This window comes from Nycticebus coucang, chromosome 9 (genome assembly GCF_027406575.1).
Source record: "Nycticebus coucang isolate mNycCou1 chromosome 9, mNycCou1.pri, whole genome shotgun sequence".
Lineage (NCBI taxonomy): Eukaryota > Metazoa > Chordata > Mammalia > Primates > Lorisidae > Nycticebus > Nycticebus coucang.
Genome location: NC_069788.1, coordinates 47,913,168 through 47,931,961, shown reverse-complemented (window position 1 = coordinate 47,931,961; position 18,794 = coordinate 47,913,168). Strand labels below are relative to the sequence as shown.

The window sequence follows — 18,794 nt, the reverse complement described above, 5'->3', positions numbered from 1 at the left end:
TTTTTTTGGAGAGACAGAGTCTCACTGTACAGCCCTACGTGCCGTGGCGTCACACGGCTCACAGCAACCTCTAACTCTTGGGCTTACGCGATTCTCTTGCCTCAGCCTCCCGAGCAGCTGGGACTACAGGCGCGCGCCACAACGCCCGGCTATTTTTCTGTTGCAGTTTGGCCGGGGCTGGGTCCGAACCCGCCACCCTCGGCATATGGGGCCGGCGCCCTACTCACTGAGCCACAGGCACTGCCCCAGCTTTTCTTTATAGTTGCCATCTATAGTACTCAGCCTCCCAAATGAGGAACCAAATGTTTTCTCACTTTAGAAAAATAAGATACTACTTTTATTTCTCCAACAAGGTTCAAAGAACAGCCATTTGGGGTGACATGAGAGTGACTGAAAATGAGAAAAGAAGAGGCAAAAGGAGACTGTTTCAACTCACCAATTTATTTGCCCATAATTATTTTATTCACACTTTTTTTACTGTTACAAAGGGGAAGTAAGGTCTCAAGGATGTACACAGGAAAGCCATGCATATGAAGGTACACAGCATTGCTTTAGATCTTTGGAAGCAGTGAGTATCTAATTGGTCTTTGGGGAAATATGAAAAGGGGAAAATCCTACAAAGAGCAAGACAAGCATAAGAGAAGCAAAAAGGCTACAAGATGTAGTATATACCTAGAATTTAATAGAGGGCTAAGTGAAGTCATGATTTCATCTTTTCAAAGATTACAAAATCTTTGGGAAAAGAGATGAGGAAAGAACCAATTCTTCAGAGAATTACTAGGGTCACATAATAAATCAGTGGAATAATTAGAGGGTCACCGATGGAAGTGAAGAATCAGTTGTATGGCTTTTGGCTAGTGAACACGGATGGTAATAATATCACAGGGTTGCCATTTATTAAATCATGGCTCCTGCATGCCAGGACCCATACTAGACTCTCTACATAATGATTCCTAATCTTGCAGTAACCCCAGCAGTATTATTATCCCAGTTTTACAGAGAAAGATATTGAGGCTACAGGGATAAACAGGTTGTCCCAATTGCACAGCCAGCATGTCAGGTCATGAGAAGAACCCAAGTCTGCCAGGCTCTGAAGTCAGAGTGTTTTTTCCACATTTCTACTTCCCAGAGTTACAATCTGCACAAAAGATTGAATGAGAATGGCTTTGGGAGTTTACGAGTTCCCAGTGAAGTTAAAGAACAACAAAAAGATTCGGGTTGAGCAGGATATGTATAAGTTTCATATGAGAATTATTGAATCTTCCCCCCCCCCAGGATTTCCCAGGAATGGAAAGAAGAAAAGTACTGTGGTGGGAGGTGATTTTAATTGGGGGGGTGGGAGGGGTTCTTTGACAGAGACAACTGGCAGAATGAATGAGTCAGGCTCTGTGATGAGTCCTAGGCAGCAATCCGGTAGTTGGGGTGGACCTGGGGCCTGACATCACAGACCATGCCAAGAAGCTGGGCCAGGACCCGCTCTCGGTTTCTCTGCTGGGAGCTCTGCATGCCCTGCACCTGGCGCCTTGTAGCCTGCTCCACCTCAGCCGACAGGTTTCCCTGGGAGCCCATGGCCTAGGGGGTAGGAAAAAGAGTGGAAGAGAAAAATGTAAAGCAGAAACAGAGAGCAAATGTCCAGGCATGTGAACGGCCCTCTCAGAAACTACTCGCATTTCATAGAAATATCCATACACCAAAGAGATCAATACCTTACCTCTTAGACCTGACATACTTCATCCTAAAACAGACTGTAAAATCCCCCCCATTTCACCACCCATGACCAAAAACACTGCCCTCCACCCCAAATGTTATTATACTTTACACAGATGTTATCATTTTTACATAGACTATGGCAATCACCCCACAAGCTGTACATGTCCTTCAAAACTCCAGACTCTCTTACATGTCATCACAAAGTTTTACCAATGTTATGGCCTCTGCCAAGATCCCTTCAGCCCTCTACCACCGTATTTTTTTGTTGAGTCATGTGTACACACCTCACTAGATGCACCCAGCAATTTGTACCCAGGGTTCCATCCCAACCCCCCCACACTCACCGCCTGCTGCTTGCTCTGGAATTCTTGCTCTCGCTCTCGGCGGTATTGCTCTACCTCCATCTGTGCCTCCTCCTTTGCCTGCTTCAGTCTCCGGGCCTTCCCTGGAAGCAGAAGAGAGGAAAGCGGGTGGGGGTACCCCGCAACAGGAAATGTAATAGTAGGAATCAGTCCCTTCCAGAAAGTTATTCTGCCTTCTCTCAGCCAGCCAGGTACTAGATTCTAATACCCATCCATTCCTTCCTAACCAGCCTCCAGCTCCAGCTCTATCGCCACCAGCCTTGGATTTTCTGAAGGACTCAAATGTTGGCTGACCCCAACCTCAATTTTCTTTTCAGATTCCAAAGACAGAAAAGAGGAGACTCACTCTTCCTGGCATCTGCCACCTTCTCAGCCGCCCGCTTCTCTGCTTGCAGAAGCTGCTGGATACCCTGGGACTGACTGGCCATTTCTGTCGGTATGGCCGATACTGTTGCAAATGCTACCCAGGTACCAGATGGCTCCTACCATCCCCACCCCCACTGCCTACTTCTTCAGTTCGTTGCTGCAATTTTCCACTACCCCTGGGTCTTAGTGCTCCCCTTTTCCACTCAGCCTTCTGCACCGGGTGTCTCCCCCAATCTGATCCTCCCATTGATGACTGGTCCTCTCCCACCTCTCACTTAGGCAGTACCCACAAGAGCCGCCTGGGAGCAGCAGAGACCAGGCCCAAAGCTGCCCGCTAACAACAGGTACATGGCCTCACCAGTCTACATTAGAAGATTTAGGGCTGGGGCAGGGGCGGAGAGGGAAGTATTGGGGTGAAGGGAGCAAAAGTTAATTGGTGGTCTCAGAGAAGGAGGCATAGGAGTTGAGAATGAAGTGGAAAGTAAGGATGTCATCATGCGATGTGCGTTGGGAAAAGAGCACTCTGGGCTGAGAGAGTTCTGCCATATCTCTCTCTCTTTTCCATCTCCATCTTTTTCTACATATTTCCCAAGTACAAATGTCTGCATCCATCTTATTTGCCCTGTCCTTGATAATCTCCTTATGTCTTTTCGTGTCTGTATTTTTTTCCTCTTTCGTCATTTGTTCCAGTTCTTGGCCTCAGTGTGGGTTTTGTTTTTGTTTTCCATTTTCACGGATTTTTTTATTTTTTTGGTAGAGACAGAGTCTCACTTTATCACCCTCGGTAGAGCGCATGGCATCACACAGCTCACAGCAACCTCCAACTCCTGGGCTTAGGAGATTCTCTTGCCTCAGCCTCCCAGTAGCTGGGACTACAGGTGCCCGCCATAACCCCGGCTATTTTGTTGTTGTTGTTGCAGTTTGGCTGGGGCCGGGTTTGAACCCGCCACCCTCGGTATATGGGGCCGGTGCCCTACCCACTAAGCCACAGGCGCCGCCCCATTTTCGCGGATTTTTACCCTGTCCTTAGCTCCCCTGCTTTCTCCTATCACTGAACCAAGTCCTCTCCTACTAGTTGAGGAGAGGATAACTTCCATCAATCTCTCCTTTCTCCCTGCCCGCCCCACCGCGTCCTTTTCCTCGCCTCTCATCCAGTCTTCCGGTTACAGACGGACCCTTTATCTTAAGTTCCCTAGTTTTCCCCCAAAGGCCGGACCAAGAAACCAGACTGTCGGGGCCGAATGATATCCGGTAACGCTTATCACGCTCATCAAGGTTCATTTCCGCCCGTCACCTCGTCTCTGCTTACGTCATTTCCGCCAGCCTGCTGTGTCTCCTCCTTCCCGCCTCCCTTCTCCGAGCGTCTTAAACACAGGCCTCCGGCCTACAGCTCTGGGGGTACTTAGGGGTGGGGGGGCTGGTCTGATGAGTGACCCCTCCCCCCAGGGCCCAGAGGAAGAAGCCTCTACATCTGACTGCCGGGTACATTGTATTCAATTTCTAGATCATTATTTGAAATTATCTGTGACTTTTTTAAACTCAGATTTCTGCTGTTAAAAATTGTCCCCATCAGGCCCCATTGGGTTTTTCTCAAGTTCATTATTAAAAATTTACCTGGGTTCAAAAAAAAAAAAATTTACCTGGGTTCATAAAGCAATTATTTAACCTCTTCTCAAATTTTATATTAAAAAATCTGTGCCCCCAGCCCACCCTTAAATTTTTCAAATCTTATTATCTGAAAAGGGATTAGGGTTGGAGTAGGCCTCATCTCTTGCTGAAGATGTAAGAACTGGGGGATCAAAGAGAGGAACAAGTGAGAATGTCAGAGATGGATGGGAAGCACCAGCCAAGGCCTGGGTCCTGACCGCTTGTGCAATTTTTCCTTCTTCCTCAGCCCAAGAGTTCCATGGCCTCCATTTCCCGCCGCCAACGCCGAGAGCGTCGCTTCCGTCGGTACTTGTCTTCAGGACGGCTGGTCCGGGCCCAGGCCCTTCTCCAGCGACACCCAGGCCTTGATGTAGATGCTGGGCAGCCCCCACCACTGCATCGGGCCTGTGCGCGCCACGATGCCCCTGCCCTGTGCCTGCTTCTTCGGCTGGGGGCTGACCCTGCCCATCAGGACCGCCATGGGGACACAGCACTGCATGCTGCTGCCCGCCAGGGCCCGGATGGTGAGTCTACCCAGTGGGGAACAAGATCATAAGCAGCTGAACAGATCTGAAATAAAAGCCAACCAATAGCTAAAAAATAAGCTGGTTGTTCCATCACTGGGACCTAGGAAAGGAGTTAACCAGGTGGGCATTTAGTTGTCACTTGTGTCTTTACATTACTGGGCTGACATTGTCTGAAAAACCCAACATTCCCCAACACAGTAACAGGTCTTCAAATTTTATATCTTTCTAGATTAGTAGCTACTTTGTTTCTTGTCTGGTAGTTCGCCTGTAAGGCAAAAAAGTTGCATAGAAGGGTAGGCTCTAGAGTAAGATTGCTTGGTTTCAAATCCCAGCTTCACAATTAATAGCTGTGTATTCTTGTACAAGTTACTGAACTTCTCTGAGGCTTAGTATGCCCATGCTCAGAATTAAACAAATAATAACAGCCCTTGTTATATGCCAGGCACTTCACAAAAAGTAACTCATTTGACCCTCACAACAACTATGGGAGGTAAGTACTGATAATCATCTTCCATTTCCTAGGTGAAGAAACAAGCATAGAGAAGTTAAGTCATTTGCCAAAGTTACACAGCTATTCATTGGTAGAGCAGAGACCGTAAGCCAGGGGCTTAGCTGGAGGGTCCATGCTCTTAACAACTGCTCTGTCCTGCTGTGTTATACATTATAGAATTATAGGTACATACAGTGATTGCACTATGTTCAAGATACCCATTCTGTGATATAGATGTTTTGAAACTCAACTGACATAGTACATAATTAGAGCACCTGGTAGGTGCTGTGATTGTTGTTTCTGTTATCAGCAAGTCCGTACTACCTTACAGTTCTGAAACTCAGAAACACTCAGGCACTCTTTTCTTTTCTTTCTTAATTTTTTTTTTTTTTTTTTTTTTTCCGAGACAGTGTCTCACTTTGTTGCCTCAGCCTAAAGTGCCGTGGCCTACCCTACCTCACAACCTCAAACTCCTGGGCTCCAGCAATCCTCCTGCCTCAGCCTCCTAAGTAACTGGGAACACAGGTGTCCACCACAATGCTTGGCTGATTCTTTTATTTTAGTAGAGGCAGGGTCTCCCTTTGCTCAGGCTGGTCTCAGATTCTTTTTTTTTTTTTGTAGAGACAGAGTCTCACTTTATGGCCCTCGGTAGAGTGCCGTGGCCTCACACAGCTCACAGCAACCTCCAACTCCTGTAGAGTGCCGTGGCCTCACACAGCTCACAGCAACCTCCAACTCCTGGGCTTCAGCGACTCTCTTGCCTCAGCCTCCCGAGTAGCTGGGACTACAGGCGCCTGTCACAACGCCCGGCTATTTTTTGGTTGCAGTTTGGCCGGGGCCGGGTTTGAACCCGCCACCCTCGGTATATGGGGCCGGCGCCTTACCAACTGAGCCACAGGCACCTCCCTGGTCTCAGATTCTTGAACTGAAGGGATCCTGCCTCAGCCTCCCAGAGTGCTAAGGTTACAGGTATGAGCCACCATGCCCGGCCTCAAAAATACTCAGAACCAAACATTTTTCATCAGTCTGCTACCAAAACTCATTTCGTAGCAAAAACCTAACCTGAAACAAATAGAGACCATCTGTGGTTTGTTTTTTTTCTACTGATGCCAATATTCATACACATCACTGTAGAAGCATTCATGGGCTACCTAATAGACGATGTATGTACCTTTTTTTTTTTTTTTTTGTAGAGACAGAGTCTCACTTTATGGCCCTCGGTAGAGTGCCATGGCATCACATAGCTCACAGCAACCTCCAACTCCTGGGCTTAAACGATTCTCTTGCCTCAGCCTCCCAAGTAGCTGGGACTACAGGCGCCCGCCACAACGCCCGGCTATTTTTTAGTTGCAGTTTAGCCGGGGCCGGGTTTGAACCCACCACCCTCGGTATATGGGGCCGGCGCCTTACCAACTGAGCCACAGGCGCCGCCCACTTTTTTTTTTTTTTTTTTTTTAAGATTCATCAAGCACAGTAGTGAGAAGGTAGAAAAGAGTAGAACAAGGAGTTCAATCTGTAACTGACTGTGAACAATAAATTGAGATGACTCACTACCTTCAGACCAGCCTGGTGTATGTACTTTTAGATCAGTTCTGTCAAATCCTAGAAACGTCAGAGTTCTGGAAAATCTTTGATTTTTCAGGATTCAGTTGTGGAAACTGTTGATATTATAGTGGCAGTGGAAGCAGCTCTTTAGAGGTTTAAAGCCCTTCTTATTAAAATAAAAGGTAAAACTCCCTTTCCCCAACTAGAGATTTCTTTCCAGAGTAAGAACATTAAAGGAAAACCTCTGGATTGGGATGCAAACCCTAACCAAATTTGATTTGCTGCTATTACCCTACTCCAGCAGCTCCATTCCTATACTGAAAGCCCCTGCCCTCAAAACTTCCTCCATATGGTTAAAAATCCCCTTTTCTTAAATTTCCCCTAACATATGTGAGATGGACTGGCATAGTCAGTGTTTTTAGTTGTTTTTTGTTTGTTTGTTTTTAGAGACAGAGTCTCACTCTGTCGCCCTTGGTAGAGTGCTGTGACATCACAGCTCATGGCGACCTCCAGCTCTTGGGCTTAGGGGATTCTCTTGCCTCAGCCTCCCAAGTAGCTAGGACTACAGGCACCTGCCACAATGCCAGTTATTGCAGTTGGGCCAGGGCCAGATTCGAACTCACCACCCAGGGTATATGGGGCCGGTGCCCTACTCACTGAGCCACAGGTACCACCCTTTTTTTTTTTCGAGACAGAGTCTCACTTTGTCACCCTCAGTAGAGTGCTGTGGCATCACAGCTCACAGCAACCTTCAACTCCTAGGCTTAAGCGATTCTCTTGCCTCAGCCTCCCAAATAGCTGGGACTACAGGCGCCTGCCACAACGCCCAGCTATTTTTTTTGTTACAGTTGTTTTAGCTGGTCCGGGCCTAGTTCAGATTCAAACCCACCACCCTTGGTATATGTGGCTAGTGCCGTAACCACTGTGCTACTGGCGCTGAGTCTGTTTTGTTTTGTTTTTAAGACAGGGTCTTGCTCTGTCTCCTGGTCTAAAGTATAAGGCCATCATCTTAGCTCACTGCAACCTCAAGCTTCTGGGCTCAGTCTCCTGCCTCAGCCTTCCAAGTAGCTGCAACTATAGGCACTTGCCACGATGCCTGGCTCATTTTCTCTTTTCTTTTATTGTTGGGGATTCATTGAGGGTACAAGAAACCAGGTTACACTGATTGCATTTGTTAGCTAAAGTCCCTCTTACAATTGTGTCTTGCCCCCAAAAGGTGTGTCACACACCAAGACACCTACCCCCCTCTCTCTGCTCTTCCTTTCCCCCACCCCTCCCTCCTTCTTTCTCCCTCTGCTCTCCCCTCATTTTCTTTATTTTTAATAGAAATCCCGTGTTGCTCTTGCACAGGTTGGTCTGGAACTCCTGGCCTCAAGCGATCTTCCTCAAGCGAGCTTGGGCTCCCCAAGTGCTAGGATTACAGGCATTAGTCACCTTTCTCACCTTCAGATTTTTTTATTTATTTTTCATTTGTTTGGTTTTTTGGGGTTTTTTCTTTGTTTTTGTTTTTGAGACAGAGTCTCACTATGTCACCCTAGGTAGAGTACTATGGCGTCACAGCTCACAGCAATCTCAAACTCTTGGGTTTAAGTGATTCTCTTGCTTCAGCCTCCCAAGTAGCTGCGACTACAGGCGCCTGGCTATTTTTTGGTTGTAGTTTGTAGTTATCATTGTTGTTTGGCAGGTCCAGGCTGGATTAGAACCTGCCAGCTCCAGTGTATGTGGTTAGGCCACTAGCCGCTGAGCTACAGGCTCCACGCCATTGGTTTTTTGTTTTGGGGGGGGGGGGTTTGAGACAGAGTCTCACTCTGTCACCCTTGGTAGAGTGCAGTGGCGTCACAGCTCACAGCAACCTCAAACTCTTGGGCTTAAGTGATTTCTCTTGCCTCAGCCTCTCGGGTAGCTAGGACTATAGGCACCCACCGCAACCCCTAGCTACTTATCAGAGACTTGAACTCATGAGCTTAGGCAGTCCACCTGCCTCTGTCTCCAAGTGCTGGGATTACAGGCAGGCATGAGCCACCACACCCAGTCTCACCGTCAGATTTTTTTTACAATTTTAAAATAAAGAGCAGGTTTACAAAGTGCAGACATTTAACTCTACAGTTGATGTAAGAGGCAGTACCCTGGGAAGCAACAAAGCAGACTACCTGGAGGCCAATCTGCATCTAATCCCAGCTCCCACTGACAGGGCCAGGCAGTTTACCTTTGTGAGCCTAATGTACCTCTCAAAAATGGGAGTTGCGACAACTAAATGAGGCAAGCACTTGGTGCATTTTGACACTAAGTGATAAGTTTTTTGTTTTTTTTTTTTGAGACAGAGTCTCAAGTTGTCACCCTCGGTAGAGTGCTGTGGTGTCACAGCTCACAGCAACCTCAAACTCTTGGGCTTAAGCAATTCTCTTGCCTCAGCCTCCCAAGTATTCGGGACTACAGGCACCTGCCACAATGCCCAGCTATTTTTTGGTTGTAGTTGTCATTGTTGTTTGGCAGGGCCGGGCTGGATTCGAACCTGCCAGCTCCGGCGTATTTGGCTGGAGCCCTAGCCACTAAGCTACAGGGGCCGAGTGTATTTTTATTCTTCTGTTACCCACTTAAGGTTTTTTGAGTGATAAAAATGCCCGAAAGTGTAGTAGGTACTTCCTTTATTGTCTTGAATTCTAAGATGTGTGTGAGGTTGATATAACCTCATGTCCAGATGAAGAAAGCGGGCCCATAAGGTTCAGGAACTTGTCTGAGACCGCACAGTTGTCAGGTCATTGTTATTTCTCCAGCTTTATTTTCTCCTGGTCCTTTACCAGCCCTGCCACCAGGTGGCCTTCTAACTTCCTGGTCAAAAGGTTCATTCAGTTTCCACCTTTAGAGAAATAAAAATACAAACTTTGAACAGATTGAACCAGAATCCCCTGCTGGAAAGTTTGTTTTTTGAACAGATTGAACCAGAATCCCCTGCTGGAAAGTTTGTTTTTTGTTTGTTTTTTTGAGACAGTATCTCATTATGTTTCCTTGGGTAGAGTGCACTGGCATCATAGCTCACAGCAATCTCAAACTCTTGGACTCAGGTGATCCTTTTGCCTCATCCTCCAAGTAACTGGACTACATGTGCCCACTGAAACACCCACCTACTTTTTAGAGACAGAGCCTCAGTCTTGCTCAGACTGGTCTGGAACTCTGAAGCTCAGTGATCCACCCGCCTTTGCCTCTTAGGGTGCTAGGATTACAGGCAAGGTGTGAGCTGCCATGCCGCTGGGCCCCACTGCTGGGAGTTTTAACCCTCAGTTCCTATGTTAGGTCCAATGGATGTGCCAGTTCATATTTCAGTGGCTAGATTTTCATACCCATTGAGATGCCAGGAATGGCCCCTACCTTGTAGGCTTTTGGTAGTTTCTTTTTATTTTATTTTTTTTTTATTTTTTTTTTTTTTGAGACAGAGTCTCACTACGTCGCCCTCGGTAGAGTGCCGTGTCATCACAGCAACCTCAAACTCTTGGGCTCAAGTGATTCTCTTGCCTTAGCCTCCCAAGTAGCTGGGACTACAGGCGCCTGCCACAACATCTGGCTATTTTTTGTTGCAGTTGTCATTGTTGGTTAGGTGGCCCAGGCTGGGTTCGAACCTGCCAACTTCAGTGTATTTGGCTGGCACCACAACAACTGTGCTACAAGTGCCAAGCCATGGTAGCTTCTTTTTAAAACCCATCAACTCAGGGGAAGGGATCTTTTTTTTTTTTTTTGTGGTTTTTGGCCGGGGGTGGGTTTGAAACCGCCACCTCAGGCATATGGGACCAGCGCCCTACTCCTTGAGCCACAGGTGCCGCCCAGGGGAAGGGATCTTAATTACCAGAGACCAATAACCATTTCTGTACATATAGCAAAATTAGTGAAATTTGGGTTTTTTTTTTTTTTTTAATGTACCATAAACTGCCCTTCTGCTCTGGGCCAGCACAGTACCAGACACATAATGTCCACTGCACACATTGATTTGTGCAGTAGGAGGAGGAAGTGATGGCACTATTTTACAATGGCTGAGCCCTTCAGTTTATGTTCCATTTGCCTTGAGCCTTACTCCTTCTACACAGCCACAACTCCAGCTGTTTAGCTCTGTCTTCAGTGACCCTAAGCATGTCTTTGTAAGGCTGCTTGGCTCTTGCCTGTCGCCTTCCCTTCCACCTGATTTCTACTTTCTGAAGAGCTATCCTCCCTTCCCAGCCAACTTAAGCCCCACCTTAATCCCCACTTCCTCCTTGAAGGGCTATCTGACCACCCCACCTGCTGGCTCCTCTTTCATTAAGTCTTAGTCTATCTGCATTCAATATAAGCTTCTGATGTTGGCATTTTTTGAAATGTTGTTCCGTTAGTATGTTTGTGTCTTTAAGATGGAAATCATGTCTTATGTGGGTAAGGGAAAAGCAGTGCTTCCGTCACTAAGACAAAATAAATTTTTCCTCCACAACATGTTTTTCGTATTTATTTTTCCAAGTATGAAAATATAGCATATTAAAGAACATTGGAGAAAGTTAATCTATACTACTAAATTGATATAAAGATGGTATTTCAAATACTGGAGAAAGGTATTTCAAATACTGGAGAAAGGTGAACTATTTAATGATGTTGGAACATTTTACTCATCTAGGGAAAAACGGAGTCCTACTTTACAACTCGCTCAGAAATAAATTGCAGCAGATTAGACACTTAAATTTAGCAGGAAAGTATATACCAAATTCGTGGGAGGGGTTGCACCTGGGGACAAATAAAACATGGAAGGCGTATTAACATATCTTTTAAATTAAAAAAAAAACTTGGAAGGGAGTATTAAAGAAAACTTTAGCTTTATGATGATTTCATTTCTTTAAAATAAAACAATGCTGTACAAATGACAATAATTAACATATACTGTGGCAAGAATGAGGTGTTTATTGTACTTTTTGGATTTTTTTTTTTTTTTTTGAGACAGAGCCTCAAGCTGTCACCCCGGCCAGAGTGCCATGGCATCACAGCTCACAGCAACCTCCAACTCCTGGGCTCAAGCAATTCTCCTGCCTCCACCTCCCAAGTAGCTGGGTCTACAGGCGCTCACCACAACGCCCAGCTATTTTTTGGTTGCAGCCGTCATTGTTGTTTGGCGGGCCCAGGCTGGATTCGAACCCGCCAGCTCAGATGTATGTGTCTGGCGCCTTAGCCGCTTGAGACACAGGCATGGAGCCCTTTTTGGATTTTTTTAAATTCTAAAAATAGAACTAGTAGAAAAAATACAAGGGCATGTTTTATAATCATACAGTAGGGAAAACCTTCCTAAGAATGAAATTAAATAAAAAAGTCAGAAAATAAGGGCCACACGAGGTAGCTCACACCCGTAATCTTAGCACTCCAGGAGCCCAAGGCAGGTGGATTACTTCAGCTTGGGAGTTCAGGACTGGCCTGAGCAAGAACAAGACCCCATCTCTAAAAAACAGCCAGATGTTGTGTTAGATACCTGTGGTCCCAGCTGCTCAGGAGGCTGAGGCAGAAGAATTGCTTGAGCCCAGGAGTTTGAGGTTGCTGTGATCTATGATGCCATGGCATGCTACCTAGGGCAATAGAGTGAGACTCTGTCTCAAAAAAGAAAAAAAAAAATTAGAAAGGAAATATTGAAAAATAAATTTTTTTGAGATAGAGTCTCACTCTGTTGTCCCTGGGTAGCATGCCGTGATGTCATAGCTCACAGCAACTTCAAACCCCTGGGCTCAAGTTATCCTCTTGCTTCATCCTCCCAAGTAGTTGGCACTACAGGCATCTGCCACAAAACCTGAGGGATTTTTCTGTTTGTAGTAGAGGTGGAGTCTCACTCTTGCTCAGGCTGGTCTCAAAACTCCTAAGCTCAAGCAATCCACCTACCTCCGCCTCCCAGAGTGCTAAGATTACACATGTGAGCCATCACACCCACCTGACATCAAAATTCTAAAAGACAGATGAGAGGTTCAGCGCCCATAGCTCAGGAGGGCGCCAGCCATATACACCAAAGGTGGCAGGTTCGAGCCCAGCCGGGGCCTGCTAAACAACAATGACAACTACAACAACAACAACAAAATGGCCAGGCATTGTGGCGGGCGCCTGTGGTCCCAGCTACTCAGAGGCTAAGGCAAGAGAATCACTTAAGCCCAAGAGTTTGAGGTTACTATGAGCTGTGATGCCATGGCACTCTACCAAAGGCGACATAGGGGGACTCTGTTTCAAAACAATAAATAAATAAAAGATGAGAGAAAATAATTTACAATATACCATAGAAAGAATCCTCACATCAATAACTTCCAAATAAAAAGTAGAGAAAGCATATTAATAAGTCATTCACAAAATAGAGATAGCCAAATAACATATGAAAAAGAAGAAAACTTCATTAATAAAGTCGTTTTTTAATCTGTCAGATTGGCAAAATTAAGAGGATTGGTGATACTTGTTTTTTCTTTTTTTGTGACAGAATCTTACTATGTCGCCCTTGGTAGAGTGCCGTGGCGTCATAGCTCACAGTAACCTCAAACTCTTGGGCTTAAGCGATTCTCTTGCCTCAGCCTCCCAAGTAGTTGGGACTACAGGTACCTGTTACAACGCCCTGCTATTTTTTGGTTGTAGTTGTCATTGTTGTTTGGCAGGCCCGGGCTGGGTTCAAACCCGCCAGCTTCGGTGCATGTGGCTGGCGCCCTAACTGCTGAGCTATAGGCGCCAAGCCAGTGATAATCAATTTTAATAAGGGAAGACTAAGGCAGACTGTATATTTTGGCCACCAACTTATTGAGAGTAATTTGGCAAAATTGCATATGTCCATTGACTCATCAATTCCACTTCTGAAAATCGACTCCACAGAAGGACCATAATCAGTCCACACTTAAAAGGCTGAACATTTTTGGAAACAAAGTCTGTTGATTGAGGGTAGGGAGATTTGTTTCAGGTATACAGTGGAACACTAACCCCAGTCATCATAAAGAATGAAGTTGTCTGCTACATTGATCCTAGAGTGTATGCTTATTTGGCAATCTGCAAATTACAAACATCCAAATGACATACAACTCACACTTACAAACAGGGGCTGTTACAGGTAATAGCTAAATGTACCAGTTCCAACTTACATACAGATTCAACTTAAGCACAAACCTACAGAATTTATCTCTTTCATGATGTGGGGACTGCCTATATAAAATTTGTGGGGGGCTGGGTGCAGTGGCTCACACCTGTAATCCTAGCACTTTGGGAGGCCCAGGTGGGTGGATCACTTGAGCTCAGGAGTTCAAAACCTACCTGAGCAAGAGTGAGACCCTATCTCTACTAAAAACAGAAAAATTAGCTGGGTGGGTGGTGGGTGACTGTAGTCCCAACTACTCGGGAGGCTAAGGCAAGAGGATCTCTTAAGCCCAAGAGTTTGAAGTTGCTGTGAGCTATAATGCCATGGCATTCTACCCAGGGTTACAACATGAGACTCTGTCCTCCCCCACCCCCAAAAAAAGAAAGAAGTGAGTTGCTGAACAATTCGTGTGATATGGTCACATAATTGTGAATAAATTTGTCATGTGTACGCGTTTATGTACCCCAAGACAAGACTAAAAGGGATCACAGCAAACTGTTAATAGTTAACAAATTTATTCTCCTTCAAAAAGAAAAAATATTTCAACATAATTATATCCCTTTCACATTAAATACCAATTAAGTGAAACCAGGAGGAAGGCACCTATAGTCCTATTACTCAGAGACTAGAATTTTTTTTTTTTAGAGACTAGAATTTTTACTTACTTTTTCTAGTCTATTTTTTTCAACTATAGGATTTGATCTCTTTTATTAGACAGCTATGATCAAGTCTTCTATACAGTTTTGTAGCCAGTTTTTTTGACACATAAACATTATTTGTGGTGGCTGTTTACTATTTTGTGACCTGTTTTACTAAACATGTTTTTATGACTGGAGGCCCTACTCCTTAAAGCCTATACAGTTTAAACCTCCCAGTTAAGCCTGAACACTGACCACCCTCACACCTGCAGTGAGCCCTGGTATGGAATAAGCAGTTGAAAGACAGGATCAGGTACTTTCGAGGTAGGACAGATTGGGAGGGCCTGTGACAGGTCACAGTACTAAGGAGAAGTGCCCTTCCCATTACTTACTCTGATGTGGTTCATATTGGGTGGTGGGCCTTAGACAGCCAAGACTATGCCCATTCTGTCTCCCTACCTTCCTGGCAGTGGGAGGTCAGCCCTTCCCCTGACTCATCCTTTTGCCAGGTAAATAGTACTTTCCGGCACCATCAAATAAGGATTTGAGGACTGCCACCCCATATCCTCCTACCCTGGGGAAAGAAAGTAGGTCCACAGGAGGAAGGCTACCTACCTCACTTTCCTTTATCCCCAGAATGAAAGTGGTTGATAGCCACAGCAGGTGGGCCTAGCTAGGTTGCCTGGGTTGGCAGTGAAGCCAACAGCATAGCACTCTGCTAACTAGGCCCTGTGGCTAACTAGGCCCTATGTGTGAGGACAGGATCAGGAAGAGGGGGACTCAGAAATGTCAGTCCCTCCCATATTTTCTCCCAACCCCTAGGTAAAACCTTGTGTCTCATTCAGCCCCTTTTATCTGCCCAGCAGTCATTTGGAAAGAACTTGCACTGGTGCTGGCAACATTTGTGTGGCTCAAACTTGTGTGTGGTCTACCTCCCCTGGCCTCTCCCATCATCCCTGGGTAATGCTGACTGAGATAAATTCCCCTGAAAACGTTTACTCAGTTTATTGAAAAGTGATATAGGGCGGCGCCTGTGGCTCAGTGAGTAGGGCGCCGGCCCCATATGCCCAGGGTGGCGGGTTCGGACCCAGCCCCGGCCAAACTGCAACCAAAAAAAAAAAAAAAAAATAGCCGGGCGTTGTGGCGGGCGCCTGTAGTCCCAGCTGCTCGGGAGGCTGAGGCAAGAGAATCGCGTAAGCCCAAGAGTTGGAGGTTGCTGTGAGCCGTGTGACGCCACGGCACTCTACCTGAGGGCGGTACAGTGAGACTCTGTCTCTACAAAAAAAAAAGAAAAGTGATATAAAGGGCGGTGCCTGTGGCTCAGCGAGTAGGGCGCCGGCCCCATACGCCGAGGGTGGCGGGTTCAAACCCAGCCCTGGTCAAACTGCAACAACAACAAAAAAATAGCCAGGCGTTGTGGCGGGCGCCTGTAGTCCCAGCTACTAGGGAGGCTGAGGCAAGAGAATCGCAGAAGCCCAGGAGTTAGAGGTTGCTGTGAGCCGTGTGACACCATGGCACTCTACCCGAGGGTGGTACAGTGAGACTCTGTCTCTACAAAAAAAAAAAAAAAGAAAGAAAAGTGATATAAAAATATAAATATTATGTATGTATATATTTATACTGGTACAGAGTAGAGTGTTCAGATATTTTACTAGTTTATTTATTTATAGTTTCAGGTTAAAAAAAAAATAGGAATATATAGTGAAAATATTTTCAAGCCAAAAACTGAATATAGTCAAAGGATTTTGACACTGCCTTAATGACTGGAGGACTGAACCCGAGTCCTTCTCAGCCTGGTCAGATCTCCTGGCCTGGAATTGTCATTTGATGTAGTAGAACTCCCAGGAAACTAGAATAGTTTATAGAGACATAGGTCAGAATATTTTAATATTTAAACCACATTTGTCATGCATGTGGTAAACTATCAGCATGTATTTGTCAGTGATGGTTATCTCCTAATACCCAGGAGGCATCCATGTGGGCCACTCTTCCATTGCCCTAAGACCAAGGGATTCAATGACCAGCAGGATTCAAGATGGCAGCCCTGCCGAGGAGTGGGAGTCCCAGCTAACTTCTGCTCCCTGCTCTCCCACCAACAGCCTACACAGACTTCTTCCTGCCGCTGCTTAGCCGCTGTCCTTCTGCCATGGGAATAAAGAATAAGGATGGGGAGACCCCTGGGCAAATTCTGGGCTGGGGACCTCCCTGGGATTCTGCTGAAGAGGAAGAAGAAGATGAGGCTTCCAAGGAACAGGAATGGAGACAGAAGCTACAGGGCGAGCTGGAAGACGAGTGGCAAGAGGTCATGGGGAGGTTTGAAGGTGAGGGTACACTGCCATCCACAGCTGCCCTTCTTTCCCACCGGCCACTTGCCTGTGCCCTCTACCTTAGTGCACCACCTTAGGCTCCTCCCCTCCCTCTGTGCTTCCCTGCCTCTTGTAATCCATCACCTTCTCACGGCCTATTTCCACTGCCCCCACCCCACCCTTCCAAATAGATGATGCTTCCCGTGAAACCCAGGAACCCGAGTCCTTCTCAGCCTGGTCAGATCGCCTGGCCCGGGAACACGCCCAGAAGTACCAGCAGCAGCAGCGGAAAGCAGAGAGATCCTGTCGCTCTCCATGGGCTGAGGGCTCCAGTCATAGCTGGCAACAGCAGGAAGAGGAGCAGCGGCTCTTCCGAGAGCGAGCCCAGGCCAAGGAAGAAGAACTGCGTGAGAGCCGAGCCAGGAGGGCCCAGGAAGCCCTAGGGGACCAAGGGCCAGAGCCAGCCAGGGCAGGGCCCAGGGAAGAGCATCCCAGAGGGGCAGGGAGGGGCAACCTCTGGCGCTTTGGTGATGTGCCCTGGCCCTGCCCTGGGGGAGGGGACCCAGAGGCCATGGCTGCAGCTCTGGTGGCCAGGGGCCCCCCATTGGAGGAGCAGGGGGCTCTGAGAAGGTACTTGAGAGTACAGCAGGTCCGCTGGCACCCTGACCGCTTCCTACAGCGATTCCGAAGCCAGATTGAGACCTGGGAGCTGGGCCGCGTGATGGGAACAGTGACAGCCCTGTCTCAGGCCCTGAATCGCCATGCAGAGGCCCTCAAGTGACCCTAGGGAAAGAGCAAGAAACTTCAGGGATGCAGCCTCAGGGGTGAGGCAGAGGAAGGATAAGGTCAAAGGTGGGGACTACAAGGAAGAACCAGATGCTGCTCAGCAGAGGACATGGGTGGGAGCAAAACTTGTAATGAGTGGGGGTGGGGGGTATGGGCCACCACTTCAGCTCCTTAACTCTGCCATTTCCTAATAAGACCTGGTTCCACCTCACTCCCAGTGTCTCCTCTGCCTTTTTCCATTGCTATGGTTTTCATCACCCATGACATCTCCTTTCTTTCCTCGCCTGCCGAAACCCACAGCTCCTACACACCAATACATACGCACACACTAATGTGTGCCCTCAGCAGAAGACCAGAAACCCCTGCTTGTCCACCCCCAACCCAGTCCTAAGAAGGCCCAGTTTGTCCTCCAGTTTCACTCTGCTCCCTTTGTGGGGTCCTGTCCACTCTGCAGTCTGTGGCTGGAGAAATAGATGTGAACAGAGACAAAAAGGGGAACAAAACCAGTTTCCCTCCCCTCCCCTGCTCCCCAAGCAGAACCACATCCTCCTCCCCACTTAACACCTCCTTCCCCCAACATAGGGCTTTCCCTTTGCTGAGTCATTGAATGAGCCGAATTGGGGGCAGCTGGGGTTGGGGTACCATGAGGAGGCAGGGGAAGATGGGGCATAGAAGTGGAATGGATGGAGGAAGAGCCCTGTGGGGAGTGGAATTTCAGTTGCTAAAATTAGGAACAGGGGAAGGAAATGGAAAGAGCCAAATTATGTAAGCTGGGTTATCTGTTCTTGGGCAACCAGAGATCCACACCCAAGATCCCAGCTCCTGGCTCTACTGTCTGTCTTTCTAGCTTGTCAGTCCCATCTCTTCTCCAGGAACCCAATGCTTGTCTCTGCCATCCAGCTTATGCCCCATCCCAAACCCAAGATCATTTCTGGACAGCACAGGCTTGGCCTTCCCTATAAACATTCTTTTCCAAGAACCAGTGGTTGAGATCCTGAGGGACTGAAGGAAGGGGTCTGGGATTCCCATGGAGAAGGAAACTAGAGTTGGAAATGGCAGAGCAAATCCCACTGCCAACCTAGGACACAACCAGGTAATAGAGAAAAGAAAAGGGGCGGCGCCTGTGGCTCAGTGAGTAGGGCGCCGGCCCCATATACCGAGGGTGGCGGGTTCAAACCCAGCCCCGGCCAAACTGCAACAAAAAAATAGCCGGGCGTTGTGGCGGGCGCCTGTTGTCCCAGCTGCTCGGGAGGCTGAGGCAAGAGAATCACGTAAGCCCAGGAGTTGGAGGTTGCTGTGAGCCGTGTGACGCCACGGCACTCTACCG

At 47.2% G+C, this 18,794-nt stretch overlaps 2 protein-coding genes across 2 annotated transcripts; one reads left to right on the top strand and one right to left on the bottom strand.

Annotated features, from left to right (window-relative positions):
- Positions 1-420: 420 nt before the first annotated feature.
- ATP6V1G2 (ATPase H+ transporting V1 subunit G2) lies at positions 421-2,778 on the bottom strand. Its single transcript, XM_053600900.1, has 3 exons — positions 2,419-2,778; positions 2,055-2,155; positions 421-1,572 (listed from the first exon to the last, which is right to left on the bottom strand). The coding sequence occupies exons 1-3, from the start codon at positions 2,498-2,500 to the stop codon at positions 1,399-1,401; spliced, it is 357 nt and encodes a 118-aa protein (XP_053456875.1). The 5' UTR covers positions 2,501-2,778; the 3' UTR covers positions 421-1,398.
- Positions 2,779-3,752: 974 nt separating this feature from the next.
- On the top strand, positions 3,753-17,677 carry NFKBIL1 (NFKB inhibitor like 1). The gene is made up of 4 exons (XM_053603195.1): positions 3,753-3,920; positions 4,333-4,609; positions 16,475-16,696; positions 16,873-17,677. The coding sequence occupies exons 1-4, from the start codon at positions 3,864-3,866 to the stop codon at positions 17,460-17,462; spliced, it is 1,146 nt and encodes a 381-aa protein (XP_053459170.1). The 5' UTR covers positions 3,753-3,863; the 3' UTR covers positions 17,463-17,677.
- Positions 17,678-18,794: the final 1,117 nt, after the last annotated feature.